General features: G+C 39.6%; 2 protein-coding genes across 3 annotated transcripts in view; both read right to left on the reverse strand.

The window, feature by feature from the left end:
* tub (TUB bipartite transcription factor) overlaps positions 1 to 10,732 on the reverse strand; it is a 73,206-nt gene extending 62,474 nt beyond the window's left edge. The window contains exon 1 of one of the 2 annotated variants that reach the window (XM_005936513.3): positions 10,478 to 10,732. In XM_005936513.3, coding sequence (XP_005936575.1) covers positions 10,478 to 10,533 — 56 coding nt within the window. In that variant the 5' untranslated portion in view covers positions 10,534 to 10,732. The remainder of the gene's footprint in view (positions 1 to 10,477) is intronic. The other variant, XM_005936514.3, reaches the window with a different exon arrangement.
* A 1,465-nt stretch (positions 10,733 to 12,197) lies between these two features.
* Positions 12,198 to 14,809, reverse strand: part of rras2 (RAS related 2) — a 30,420-nt gene continuing 27,808 nt past the window's right edge. Inside the window, exon 6 of the mRNA XM_005936516.2 lies at positions 12,198 to 14,257. Coding sequence (XP_005936578.1) covers positions 14,170 to 14,257 — 88 coding nt within the window. The 3' untranslated portion in view covers positions 12,198 to 14,169. The remainder of the gene's footprint in view (positions 14,258 to 14,809) is intronic.

Genomic DNA, 14,809 nt, shown 5'->3' on the forward strand with positions numbered 1-14,809 from the left:
GTGTTCGCCCAGGGCGCCAAACAGGCTAGGACCACCACTCCTTAGACAGTAAATGCAACGAAACTTTTGAGGAAAAAACACGCGTATATATTGTTTATCGTGACTCTGGTTTTACATGGCCTATCAACACAATTTAAAAGCTGTATCACCTTGTTGCTTTGTCATCTTGAAGTGGTCATGTGATTGGCTTACGACGACTACTACATTCTTCCTCACTCAAACAACAGCACTCATGCCATTGTTTTGCCCCCTTAGCTCCAGGTGTTGTGCTAGAAAGTGATCATCTGCAAGAAAGTGGTAGCCGTCCGCGGGAGAGCGCAGAGCTGCTAAAGCTGTAGCGCACTGATTACTTACAGTTACTTCCGTGCAACTGATATAAGATGCGGTAAGCTGAACACAGCTTCAACTGTCTGTTTGTTGAAAAATAGTAACGCCACCGCACAGCCTTTTCTTGTTAGTAACGGTAACGGCGTTGTAACGATAGAAATGGTAATTAGTTAGATTACTCGTTACTGAAAAAAGTAACGTCGTTAGTAAAGCTGTTACTTGTAACGCGGTTATTCCCATCACTGGTCCTGACAGTGCTAGTCTGGTTTTGAGTCTGGTGTCTTTAATTACTCTGCTCCACCTGGCTGGTGAAATATTGCAGAAAGTGTGCAACAGTAAACACAGTATTGGTCATATTTTTTGCCTTTGCCTAACAAGCATAAATTCCCTGGTTTGATCCCAGGAGGAGCAACAAATCCCTTTGGGGTTGTGTCAGGAAGGGCATCAGGTGTAAAAATCTGCCAAATCAAACATGTGGAGCTACCTGCTGTAACGATCTCTTGTGAACAAGGGAGCGTCTTAAGGACCTTATCCTAAATTTGGAAGTAGTGAGTTGGGATGATGGCAGCCATGACAATAACCTGCTATTATTCAGCAACATACGGATCACTGATTTGTAGTATTTTTAGTATTTGCTAAATAACAATACATTTTTTCTGTCAAACACTGATTAAGGTGTCATGACAACCACTTTCACATTTTTCTCAATGCACCCTCATTTCCCGAGTTTGTTATATTTCTTTTGGTTATTGTTATTATTATTGCGGAAAAATTCAGCCTTCTCACATGGACACTGATGAATCAATCTCAATCCTTTTTGTTGGCTTATTCGCGGTTCCCATGTAAAATGCATGCTTCTTTTGTGACTCATTTTTAAAGCCACCCACAATGACCCAAGCACACAATAGATTCCCACTTCAGAAGCTCTCGGTATATTTCCAACCAGTGTCATCTGGCACTTATCACAGACTTTGATTGCGACGAAGTGAAATCCATTATTGTTTAGACACTAGAAATTCATGGCATGCTTTCTACACTAGTAGCTTAAAAAGAGAGCATACATAAACACCGAGTGTCAGCATTTACTGATATGGGCACTTCACACTCCTGGCCACAAATTGATCAACTGCGATCGAACCTAGAATGAGCTGTGAATCAGTTACATTGGGGGTGTCACTGCTTAAACAATGCATTTCACATGAGTCTGACGTAGTTGTTTTAGTTTTGTTTGTGTACACCTCTGATAAACGCACCAGATCGAATACGGGCACAGGAATCGAAAACTTTCAAGAAATTCCATCACAGTATTACAATCTTTACAGTACTGTTCAACAATGCAACAAAGACTTCCAAAAAATACAGATTGATGGCACATTCGCGTAATATGCAACATGTTTTGCCAACAACTGCCAACAAAAAACAGAGAAACTTGAGGACAGCAGTTGCATGTCTGGTTGTGTTCTCAGAAAACAGCTGGTGGGATACTCATCAATATAAATAGAGCAGTGCTGCATGATCTGCATTTGTGATGAGTGATCAGAGATTAAAGGCAAAAGAAAGAGTCAACTTTACTCCTACGTGGCCCTCATCAACATTGTTTTTCAATGACACATACACGTTCATGCAGATGAAATAGGCTGCTGTGTCTGCTCTCATCTGTCCAACAGATAATCACCGGCTAGACTGCCGTCGTTACCAGCTTTCAGCAGTGTGTTTAGAAGTCTTTCAAACTACTAGGAAATAAAATATCTAAGGAGCATTTCAATGTTACAACCAATTTTACAGACAAAATTGAAGAAAAAGAACAAAACAAGATGAGGGAAGAGCCTCCATGGCTTTAAATGGTTAAATGGGGAAACTAAGAAGAAATCTACATACACAATATAAGCTATTTTCCCCAATTTGCTATACCTAACTATTCAGCTCTATATACACAAGGGAGCTGAAAGGAAACTGAGCTCTGGAGGCTCTGAGTTGCATCTTATCAGGCCATCTTGACCCTTCATCTCTATGATAATGTTCACTGAGTAGGTGTGAGAACAAAATGTGTCCTCAGCATGTAGGTCCAAAATTGAACAGGCTCCACCACGAAATACCAGCAGAAGCACATGCACACAACACGCCTATACACCTACAAAATGTAGGAGAGCTGTAAAAAGCGAATTCAAGTCAATTGGAGTAAACACCCAAGTTTCTCTTCATCACCACTTACTCCTTCAGCTTTCAGTAGAAACGACTTGTTTAAAATGTAGCTAGATTTTCCCCGGCATACTATTAAGAGCAACAGCTACAGCTACAGAAATGGCTCCAAGATCTGATCTTTTTTGTTTTGTTGTGTTTTTTTTCTCTCTTTCTCTCTTCCTGTAACCACAGGCAATAATTGCAATAATGAAACCTATAGACTAGAACATGCGCTTAACCCAATTAGAGGTGTATATGTACGACCTTTTCTTTCTTTCTTCCTTTTTTTTCCAAAATATGTTCAACCAATCAGTGATGCAAAATGAAAACAGAAAATGCCCTGGGTAGCGTTATGGTGGTGTCCAAAAACACTGTGAGAAAGAAAGCTCTAGGAATGCTTTCTTTCATCTGCACAATTTGGACAAAATTAGGACCATCTCGTTTCAAAGAGATGCTGGAAAAAGTGGTCTAATTGATTAATTTTGAGGCTGAGCTTTTGAAATTCTTTATTTTGAAAATCTGAAAATCCTCCCATGGATGCAAAATTCGTTCAGCAATAGTTGTTCAACTGCTTGTTAATACAACAACAACAACAAAAAAGCTTAGTACAAAAAGTATGATTTCGTTATTATAACGACAGTTCTTGACAGTAGGTCTAATATCATTGAAATGCTTTTTATTTTCCTTTAAATGCTGCATTTGTAAGGAAAATGCATTCGTGGGTTGAACCGCAGAGCTGAGTATGTCGGTTGCGCCCATGAAAAACTTGCCAAATCTTCTCTGCCAATGCCAAACAGCTGATTCTGCTATTGACTTTTGTGTAGTATCATTTATTGGATTTAATGACTGAAGCCTGAAGAAACATGACATTTCGAAAGTTTAACAGTTTATTCCTTTAACAAACTGGGACTTCAGTTTCATGTGGAAGAACCATTACATGACCAGAACAGCCTGGCACCTCCTCCTCATGGTGGTCACCAGCTTGGTAATATACTGCTAGGGCATGGCATCCATTCTTCAACCAGTATTTGTCACAAGTCAGCCAATGTGATTGTGTTGGTCACTCTGGCATGAACAGCAGTTGCCAGCGATCAGCAAAGCTCTCTCTACACCTTCTCTGCACCTTACAATCCAACTGCTGTAGGCAGAATGTGGATGAACATCCTCCTCCTCCCCATGTTCAGCTTCCAGTGCACGTGTTGCCAGCCAAAATGAGCCTGATGGAGAAGGAGAGTCTTGGCAGGCCGCCTGGCAGCCCCATTAAACCAGAGATTGGCTGCGTGCAGTGTGTTTCCAGATTGTCCGGGTAGAGACCTCTCGGTCATCTACAAATCCACAGAGGAACAAACCCGTTACGTCTCATAGTACCACAGTATTCTAAAAGAGCACTTTGCTCTCAATGTACAGGCTTACTTGTCATACATAACTGGCTACAGGCTTACTTGTCATACATAACTGGAGAGGCACATTAGACACCTCTTCTACTATTAAAATTAGATTTGAAGGGTTCCTTTATGATAAAGTTTGGAGTAGGGGCTGTGTTACGTCAGCCAGAACCCAACCTCAGTAATGCTGCTATAGGCTCAGGCTACTGTAGGACCTCCCATTCATACAGCAATCAAAACTATTTTCCTCTCTTACCGTCCTTCCCTCTCTTGGCTTTTATATACAACCATTGCATGTCATTAGGTTTGTCCTTTCTCTCTCCTGCAATTTGTGCTTTGCAACCTGCGCAGGCATCACTGACTCCCATGATGCATCTTCCTGATCTCTGGATAATGGTCCCACCAACCTGCTGAGTGTTTTATATTAAAGATTGCTGCTTTTTTCTTTCCCCTTTTCTTTGTTTTCTAACCAATTTTGAGAGATGGGCTTCCTGAACCTGGTTGGCTGAAGGTTTCTTCCTGTTACCGTTACAGGGAGTATTTTTATTTTTCTCCTCACTATCTTTCCAAAAAGAAACTGTTCAGTTGTGAGGTCTTTTGGGAAATGCATGCTGTATAAATAAAAACTGAATAGAAATGATAGAACTGAATCATCTACACATCACCCAGTATTAAAGTAAAAACACAGCGAGAATTAATTTCTACGTATCAGCATCTTTGTCACCATAAAACAATCAAATAAGCCTCACGCTATTATGCAATGTTTATTTTTCTTGGCAGCTTCCAAAATGGTAGTCCATATCATCTCTGTATTAATAAAACATTTATGTTGGTACTGAAAATCTTTGTGTACTTACTTTTCTTTTCTACACAAACAAATTGATCAGAAATCAGTCGGAGAATTAATAATCCATCCCTCTTTATTAGGGAATCTGTTCATAACACAGGTGCATGTCTCTTCTATTTTTCTAGACTAATAACCAGAAAGAAATGAGATTTGGGGTTTGGTGATTCAGCAATTATATTAGTGACCTAAATTTGACCCCTGATGCTGATGTCCTGCGCTGGCAAGAAATATCCACATCACACAAGCAATCACTCTTAACTGGCTATATCTCCTCTAGGGTGAACGTCAGTCTATTGCAGCAGTTCATTAGCAGAGAGGCTTCTCATTTGGGCACGCCCAAAACAATGCATTTGTATAATGAAGTAATGGCTTCAGGGCAGAAAAACATGAGATGAAATTGCTGCAAACACACAAAAAAAAAACCCAAAACACATCCTTTAAAGCACAGACTCTGGCACATCTTATAAACCAATGATTTTAAAACACTATAAATATAATTTTACAGAACAAACTGTAGCAGGCTAAGGGACCAGTGGCTCTGACAACAGATTCTTGGGCGATCCAAGCACAGATTTAGAATACTAATTTCACTGTCTGAGCCCTACTGCTGTCACAGTATGACCTCGTCTGTGCCGCTTGTGATCAATGATACAGCAATGGTACCATTGATTTTGTATTTTAGATTGCTGGCTGAGTTGAACTAAAGAGGAATTGCTTCATTAACGAACAGCATAGAGATTTTATGTCAAATCACTTTTTTTTAATCGAACTTTTAAAAACAACAGCAGTGCTTTCTTCCACGTGACAGACTGACGACCAGTCCGGGGTGTACCCCACCTCTCACCCTCCAGCTGGGATCGGCTTCAAGCTCCATCTGAATTGGATAAGTGTAAGAAAATCAGATGGATAGATGAATAGAGGGATGGATCATCTGCCTTGGCTGGATTAACAGTCCAACTATAGGAAATATACAGAACAGGTAGTGCCAACATTCAGCAGGCAGGACTCAGTTGTAGGACGCGTGCCAGGGACTATTACTGAAGATATAATAATAATAATAATGGATTGGATTTATATAGCGCTTTTCAAGGCACCCAAAGCGCTTTACAATGCCACTATTCATTCACTCTCACATTCACACACTGGTGGAGGCAGCTACAGTTGTAGCCACAGCTGCCCTGGGGCAGACTGACAGAAGCGAGGCTGCCATATCGCGCCATCGGCCCCTCTGGCCAACACCAGTAGGCGGTAGGTGAAGTGTCTTGCCCAAGGACACAACGACCAGGACAGAGAGCCCAGGGATCAAACCGGCGACCTTCCGGTTACAGATGCGATTCCCAACCCCCTGAGCCACGGTCGCCCCGTAATATATAGTTATATGTGTAATAACTGTGCTTTTAGCTGATACACACTAAAAACTGCTGGGTTAAAAATAACTGAATTTGTAGCCCAGTGGGTCAAATTTTGGCCGAGCCACCCCTCGGTTGCTTCAACTCAACAGGGTTGGATTATTGGTTTGATCCAGCATACTGGGTTAGGATAACTATCCAAAAATTGGGTTAAATTGACCAATGTTTAAAGCTGAGGTTACAAAAAATCATAACCCATCACAAAGGTTATAATACAATCCATATTTGGGTAAACTCTAAAGATTTGTACCTACTTTAAATTCAGCATATAAAAAAATGAATTTAAGATAATTCAAGATAAAAAGTACTTTTATTGCCATATGATACATAGAATATAAACAGCAAAATTCATACAAAATATATCAAACAATAAAAGTAAAATACAAGTAAAACTTTTTACATGTAAAAACCTCAATCATTAAAAAAGTGGTGACTTTGGTTTTTTAAGAACATAAAAAAATCAACTCAACACTTTGGAAAAATGGCAACAGGGAAACTCCCTCTCAGATTATTTCATGTACCTTTATGAACACTGGTTATACTTACCACTGTAATGTAAATGTCACTGAGGAAACTGCTGATTTTCTCCAAAATGATGTAGTTAGAATTTTATTATTGAATTTGAAAAAAAGTAGCTTTTGTTCATAGAGCAAGACAAACACAAAAAGTTTTTGTAAAACCATTTACGCAAAATAATTTCCAATGTTTAAAAAATTCTACATCTTAAAGAAATGCAAAACTCATTGCTATTCTCCTTTCGCTGTTTCACAGCATGGAGGGGGTGATGGTCATCAATGGATTCAGTGTCCAGTGCCACACATTCGGAAATAGGACACACTGAAGGCAAAGAAATGCCTTTCAAAGCCTTTTAATTTTTTACAATAGTTTGGAGTTTACTGTCACAATGCTCTTAACAGTTCCGAACAGGGGCTCCCCATCTTCAGAGTGAGACAACAATAGTGTCATTCCTGATCTGTAGTTTGTACCCTTGTACTCAATCCAAGATGGCAAAAACCCTTCTGTGAAAACAGAAATTCCCTCAAATCCACTTGTCACTTTTTCAAAATCATCTACAGCACCAAGCAGTCTGGTGCTTCCTGGCTCAACTTCAAGGCGATGAGCGAACATCTGGCCAGAAAGAAGAGTGTAGCACATCATTATTTGATGTCTGTAAGCTTGGGTTTTATAAATCTTCAGAAAGTTGCAGTACACATGACTAATTAGCAGAAATGAACTACGCGCTCCAATTTTCTGATGGCTCCAGAATAAGGTAGCATGAAATGGTGATTGGGTTTCAAGTGTCTAAGAGGAAAGAGCTCCAAATAAAGACAGTGGTGTTCCTGAATAAGATGTCTCAAAAAGATTACTGTTCCTTGCGTTAATGAAGGAGAAAGAAATCAACTCCATACGGCTAAGCAATAAAATGAGTAACTCCCAGTATTGGTTTCCCTCTGGAAATCCCCAATAATGAGAGTTAGCAGTCTGAGTAAGCACCATGTCTATATCGCTGTTTGCCTATATGCAGAATCATATATTAAGCCATTGAGTTTGATAGCAGATGGCTTGTTGCGACTATCACAACCCCCATAGTCAAAACTGGTCAATCTATAGTTAAGTTGCTCAATGGTCAGGACTTCTTGGTCCATCAATGCATTTAGCACTAGCTTAATTTCCCAATCCCCAACTCCTTCAAGGATATCATGCATAATATTGGGAGCAACATTGTCAGTGACATGATAGAACAGCAACTTATTAAGAGAACAATCTCTTTTAATACCAGTTTGAAATTGGTGACGTAGAAGAGAGACTGAGATGTAGTTTTCTTTATCACACACTGCTGAAGGATCTTCAATTGTCTGTACCTTCAGAACATCTCTGTGTATCCGACACCATCTACAGACACTGTTCCTGGCAAAACTTTCTGTGTAGCCAAGTATGCTGTTGAGTCCGACGATGTACCCACAGATCTGTGCCATTCTAGCATTTACACTCCCTTCAAATTGTGGGATTTCCACCTGAAAGCCATTAATTTCCAGATATGTAATTTCATTCACAATTGCCTCCAATACAGCATTTATTCCATGGGTTTTTACATCATCAGTCTTGCTTACTGCCAATAAGAAGTGAGATTTTTAGACTAGCAAGAAACTTTCACTGTCCCTGTCTCTCCATCGATTTCCTGCATATAGGAAAACCCAGGGAAAGGAACTGCTTCTGGCTGTATGAAGTATCCAGACTGGGGGAAATAGTTCATTTGTCTATATTGTGATTCAAATCCTTAAAATGGTTCAGAGGCTAATGCAAACTCCTCTAAAAGTTTATCTGCGTTTGGAGTTTCAGACTGGCCAGTCTCTCTTAAGAAGATGCCCCCGCCCCCAATTGTTTATTATCCCATAGAAACAGCACTTTGTAGGATTATGCAAGGCAGCTTACAGACTAAAGTTTCTGCAGATATGTTTTTCAAAGGTCGGGCTGCTTTATGCTTAGTTTAAATCTTGTCTCAGCTTTACGGTGGTAGCGTATCTTTAGTGACAAAAACTCCTTTAACGTTATGTTTATCTTTTGCTCACTGCAAATTTAGACTGAGCCATGCTTGAATATTGTGGAGAGAGGTATGCTTGTAAGTGTGCTGTCTCGCTACAATAACTGACATTAACAGGTGTTGTGCTAATATCAAATGTAATTACATAGACGTCCTATTCGACTTAATTGTTATCATTCTATTATAAATTCTATTATAAACCAATAAACTGTAATTATCAAAAATAACCCTATCACTTTTAAACTGTAAGAATTCACCTTTTACTTACCATGTTTTATTTCATGGAAGAGGAGAAGTCCAGTGATATATTATCAGGTTGATAAGATAAGATAAGATAAGATAAGATAAGATAAGATAAGATAAGATGAGATAAGATAAGATAAGATTTCATTTCATTTCATTTCATTTTTATTTATTTCACACTTGGTACTACAAACAAAACAACCACATCTTCTATCAACAAAACACAACAACCATGTGTGAAAAGGAGCAGGAAGAAGAAAATATTCTTATCAAACCCTGCCCCCTATCTACCATCGAACTTATATCACCGGTGGGCACCAAAAATCAGGAAACAAACTAATATTGACATTTCTCTCCGGTCGAATCCCAAACCAACATCACATCTACAATCAGAATAACCACTCCACATATAAGATAAGATAAGATCTAGTTGAAAATGATGGTTTGTGAAGAAAGATGTGCCTTCTTCTGATGCTTGTCTTCAACCCAACCAATTGGGTAAAATTTAACCCAATATTTGATCAAAGCTACCGAGTCTATGACCCAACAGAATTAGTCAAGCTGTGGAGTTAATTAAAGAACCCGGCACATCGCCAACCCAACTCCTGAGTCATGACTTTTTAACCGATATTTGGCCATACTAACCCAACCTACAACCCTTCGACTTCCCAGAAATTGAGTTGTAAAAATAACCCAGCATTTTTTAGCGTATATAGATAAACATGTAACAGAGTGACACACTCAAAGCATGCTATGTTGGAGTCATTTTCATTGGTCAAGGCCATTCAGAAGGACTGACTCATTCACACTTACCACTGACATTATGGCAATGCCATCCCACACACACCAAATGAATGTTTTTGTTATTATGGCATGCAAATGTGTCATGAATCGCACACTTTCAAGCACATTTCATCTTCTTATTTGAGCATCTTATTAAAAACTGCTACGGTGAAGCTGAGAGGAACAGTGGCTGTACAGGGTGGGTGTATCTTTTATGCTTTCTGTGTTCATACTCCACATGCCTGTTTTAATTTTTAACAAAATATGAGGTTTTGATCACAGTCACCCCTACTGGGACCCAGTCTGCCAACTTCCTGCCTAATTAAGTGAAGCTCTGGGATCACTGTAATGAACGAACACAGTCACGTTTCCAGCATAGCTAGATAGATAGGTGGACAGAAACAGCCTTAAGCATAAACACTTCAGCCGTTCCCAGGGGAATGTTTTGGTGATGGTGGGCTGCCTGGGAAGGTAGGACATTTCTGAATACATCATGACAACACAGAGTGAAGCAAACATCCGGTGTAGCAGACAGCAAACACACTACGATGCTCAGGCTACTGATGTACTCTTATCACATTTCTCATTTCCTGCTCGGTTTCACCTGCCAACTAACCTAATTCCGCAGGGGGGGGAGGTCCCCCAAAGATGTACAGCCTAAACCTTAAGAATATCGCCCTTGAGTGACAGTACATGCGAAACGCATCACACCTCATACTGGTTTAAACATACAATTGGCATTATGGGAAAGCTCGCTTACCTGTCATAACTCCATCTACTGTAAGACATACTCCTGTTGCTGCTGACTCCCTCCATGGCAGGGATTGGACTGGATGGTGAGACGGCAAAAAATAAAAAAATAAATAAGAAAAGAAAAGAAAAAAATCAAAGCGCAAACGCTGCCCTCCTCTTCGTTGCCACGGCAAAGACGAACTAATGGAATCGCCGTTTAGTGAATGAGCAGGATGGCTCCGCGCAGCCAGACGCTATCCTATGGACTATACCACTACAGAGAGGGGAGCGAGCGCGAGCGCTGTCAGCTCCAGTGCACGCGCATCTACCAATTTCAGTCGTTTACGGCGCTGATTAGTTATACAGACTGACTGCGCCCAACATACACTTCACCCTAATTAACGAGTCCGCGCCGATGTATGGCACTACCCTTTCTTTTGATTGCTGGCATGCAAGGACATGAACGCATAAGCATTTTTTTACTCATTTGCTGACAGCTGCACAGTAAAAGATACTTGTATGTATCAGCTCACTGCTGACTGATGCTTTTTTGTTTTAAATAAATGAATACCTGGTCACACACGTGGACATGCTCATTTGGCAAACTAATCCACGGAGTAACGGTGCCAATTGGGGTGAAAGACAAGCAGGAAATCCTCTTGAGCTTCACCTGTCTTCCATTTATGCCAACAAATAAAAATACAAACTCCTTCAAATTTCTCATTTTCTCGTATTTAATCTCAGAAGGAAGGCGCCTGAGATTGCACTAATGAGCAACTTTCATTTTCCAGTTTCTGCTATTTTGCAGGCGCAGATATCACATATGCTCGAATTTTGACATTGCTGTTACTCTCTAGAACCTATTGCACAAATAGTGGCATAGTGTGTGCGATTATAAAATCAAAATATCATTAAATTATAGTAAACGAATGATGTAAATTCTTTCAGTTGACAAGGAATTATGCCAAGGAGCTGTTAAGATGTTTATGATAGCCCGTTATTTTTGCTAAAACTTATTAAGAGCTAAGTCCTTCCATCAATTTGTCATCGAGCTTTATGTCTCTGTATTATGTGCTCTCTATATAAACCCAGTGGTTCTCAAACAGTGTAGGCAGACCTCCCTTGGAGGCACAGAGCTACTATAAGTAAGACTTTACTGATCCTATCTTACTGACCTTTATTTCAATAATTTACTTGGGTCATTTTTTTTCTATCGGCGAAAAAAAAACCCTGTGGGTTGGGTGGTGTTTTGTATCATCTGATGTAAGGTATGAGAGAAAAATGAGAACCATTGCCTTGACCATGTTCTGGTACATGTACTTAATAGCATTTCCCTTTAGTCAAACAGTTACCCTGTGGTTCAAATACATGCATGTAGCTGTTTATGGAGGTTTGCTTTTGCACAGTTGTGTGAATTTAACTGGGTTCGGGGAGCTTATTAAATCATTGTCAGTAACATGTTTTGGTCTCAAAGACTCAAAATGAGAAGAAAGTATGAAAAGGCGACTGATCTGTCTGAATCTGGCCTTTTTGGTCTGTTTTGGGTCTAGACTACACGTTTATTTCAACACTTATAGAATAAACATGTGTATTATTATGTAAGGTGTCTGGAAATTTATATGCCTCAGTTAAAGCATGCCAAAATGAAGTCCCCTGCAGATTAAAGGACAGTAATGCAGATCTGCAGTAAATAGTGAATTTTCAGTTCAATCTCATTTTTTAAAGCTAAAAAAAGATTCTCTACCCCCTCAGGCTCAATGACAGACTTTATTTTAGCACCAAAAGCTAGACACAGGGCAAAGGACACTGATGTTGAAGAGAAAAAACAAACAGTATGATTGGGGTTCACACTAGGTTTTGCAATAAGATGGGAGATTTCAGCAATTATAATAATCATTTGTATAATTTAAAGCTCCTCTGTAAAGTTTCCCAAACTCTCCTCCACTTGAACCGGCATTATTACACTCTGTGCTGGTAATGAACACCTCATAATAAATATACTCTCCATAACTAAGCCACATAAGATTTTTTTGAAAAAGCAACTAAAGAAAAAAAGCAAAAAAACCCTTCCTGGTCACATGTTTGTGACAAATCCAATTTTGCAATTTTGGGCCAACAGTCATCTTCAGTTTAAAATAATTGAGATAATTAAATATTCTTCTTTACATATATACACAGCTGTGCTGTGAACATGTATTCACTTATAAACATATAAAAATACTTGTCAACTAGTCTGATAAGAAAATAATGTATAAAAGTAGAGTAGAAACATTTAATCAAGTCCGTTACTTCAATCGTCTAATTTTTGTGGTTTATATTACAAGATGATGAGTGGAAAACAAACTGCAGTACTCTGTTTGAATGCCTGAACAGAAGTACACAAGTGGGAGGGGAAGGCAGAACATTATACTGGGTATGTGGCGATGGCTGCTCCACAGGTGGCAGGTCCGTTGAGTTCATGTCCCACTGGAGATGGGTTGTCTTACGATGTGCATCTCAAAGCTTCCATTTGTCCTAATTTTCCAACTGGCAGACCATCGGGATGGGGGGGGAGGAAGCCGTGTTACAGAATAATTCAAAGACAAAGGGAACAAACACATTGCCACTGTGTTATTGGAATGGTGAAACAGTTATTTGATCTACATCATGGACTAAATGTTTGACAGAAAAGATGCTTTGCACTGGAATGATCTAGATTGAATGGAGCTCTGAAAGCTTGATTTGCAACAAAGGGATTTGCTAGCATTGCTCGTCAAAGGCTGAGTATAGAACGTACAGTTTTCAGTGTTTTGAGCTGAAATTGGGTTAGTTTTCAAGGCTACACAAAGCGCTACCAGTTATTTTATTTCTACTGCTTCTTAGAAATGTGAAAAAAATATGTAGTATGTCCAATGCTGACCTAACCGCCACCTTCGAGGAAAGAAATTCAGACAGATTTGCTACTTTTTGACAAGTGTAGGATTTTTAACAATCCTTCGATCTGTAAGACTTAAAAAAAAATACAGTAGACACTTCATTTTTGACTAAAATGAAAGCAGAAACCACAAAAAAGATCAAGAATTCACTGCAAAATGCCAGAAACCTCTAATCTCATAATAGCTTTAAGGGCTATCATTATATTTATATACATACTTATATATTCAGTTCATATATGTAAAACCAAACTCAATCTCACACACTGTACTGTGGTGATTTAATAGGTCATTAGAAATACAAAATCACAACAAATGTCACATATGTACAGTAGCAGATTAGCACATGGGAGTAAAGGTGGATATGGCACAACATACACAAAGCTTCATAAGATAATCTCTCTGCTCTGGTCAGACACTGGAAACTAAAGAAAGTCATTAACATTCTGGATACATAGTTTTCATTCAATCTCGGTAGCAAGTACAAATGTCACTACAAGGCAAGAGAAGTCCTTCAGAGTACGAAACATTAATTTGTCAGGCTGATTTAGAAGGCAATGTTTAGTGTTGGGACTCTCGTGTGAATTAAGATTACTGCTGAAGGTAGAGTGGTGTTAAATTTTGGCATTGTCAGTTGTCCATAGCGATGTCCTGGGGACAGCAGTTCCTGGTCAAAGTATTTCAGAAAAGGCTGTCTGAAGTCATGCACGTGGAGAAGGCAGCGGTCAGTCATCCACTTAGGATGTGATGTCAGGCAGAGTGGGTGGGGTGGTAGAGTAGCTGCATGAGTTACAGTGATAAGGCCAACTCAGACAATCACACAGTGGCAGCCGCTCTTGTCTTTTTCTTTCCTTGTAGGTTCTGGCGACGGTGGACATTCCTGTTCTTGGAATTTCCTGGGAGTTGGAAGAGATAGAGCATAGCTATAACGACCCAGTGTGTACTTTTTCCCCTGTAATTATGGCCAGAGATACTTAATCGGCCTTTAAACTATCATCTATAACATGTTATCCACCAAAAGCACCTTATATCCCTTTAAATCTCCTTCCTTTTAACTCAGGGCATTTTCACACATATCGTTCATTTTTTCTGGTCCGAATCTGTTGATGAGTTTGTAAACTTGTAGCTTTTTCACATGATTCACTTTCTTTTTACACAGAGAAAAAAAACAAGCAAACCCAAGCACATCACTACAAACCACGTGAGAATGTTCAGTCCGCTTATTGTCCAGATGTGTTTGGGGTGGGAACATTAAAAGTAAATACAGGAAGAAGGTGCTGTGTTCTGAACTACTGGAGCATTTACGTTCATGTCACGGGTTGCTGGAAGTTGCTTGCTGTCACTTGGTTAAATTGAAAACCTCCTCAGGGGTGCTAACAGATTACCAGATTACCAGTCTGTTTGACCTGCTCCCCTCAGGCAGGAGGCTCCGGTCCATTCGCACCAGA

Source organism: Haplochromis burtoni, unplaced genomic scaffold, assembly GCF_018398535.1.
Source record: "Haplochromis burtoni strain Fernald_Lab_line unplaced genomic scaffold, NCSU_Asbu1 Contig_50, whole genome shotgun sequence".
NCBI lineage: Eukaryota > Metazoa > Chordata > Actinopteri > Cichliformes > Cichlidae > Haplochromis > Haplochromis burtoni.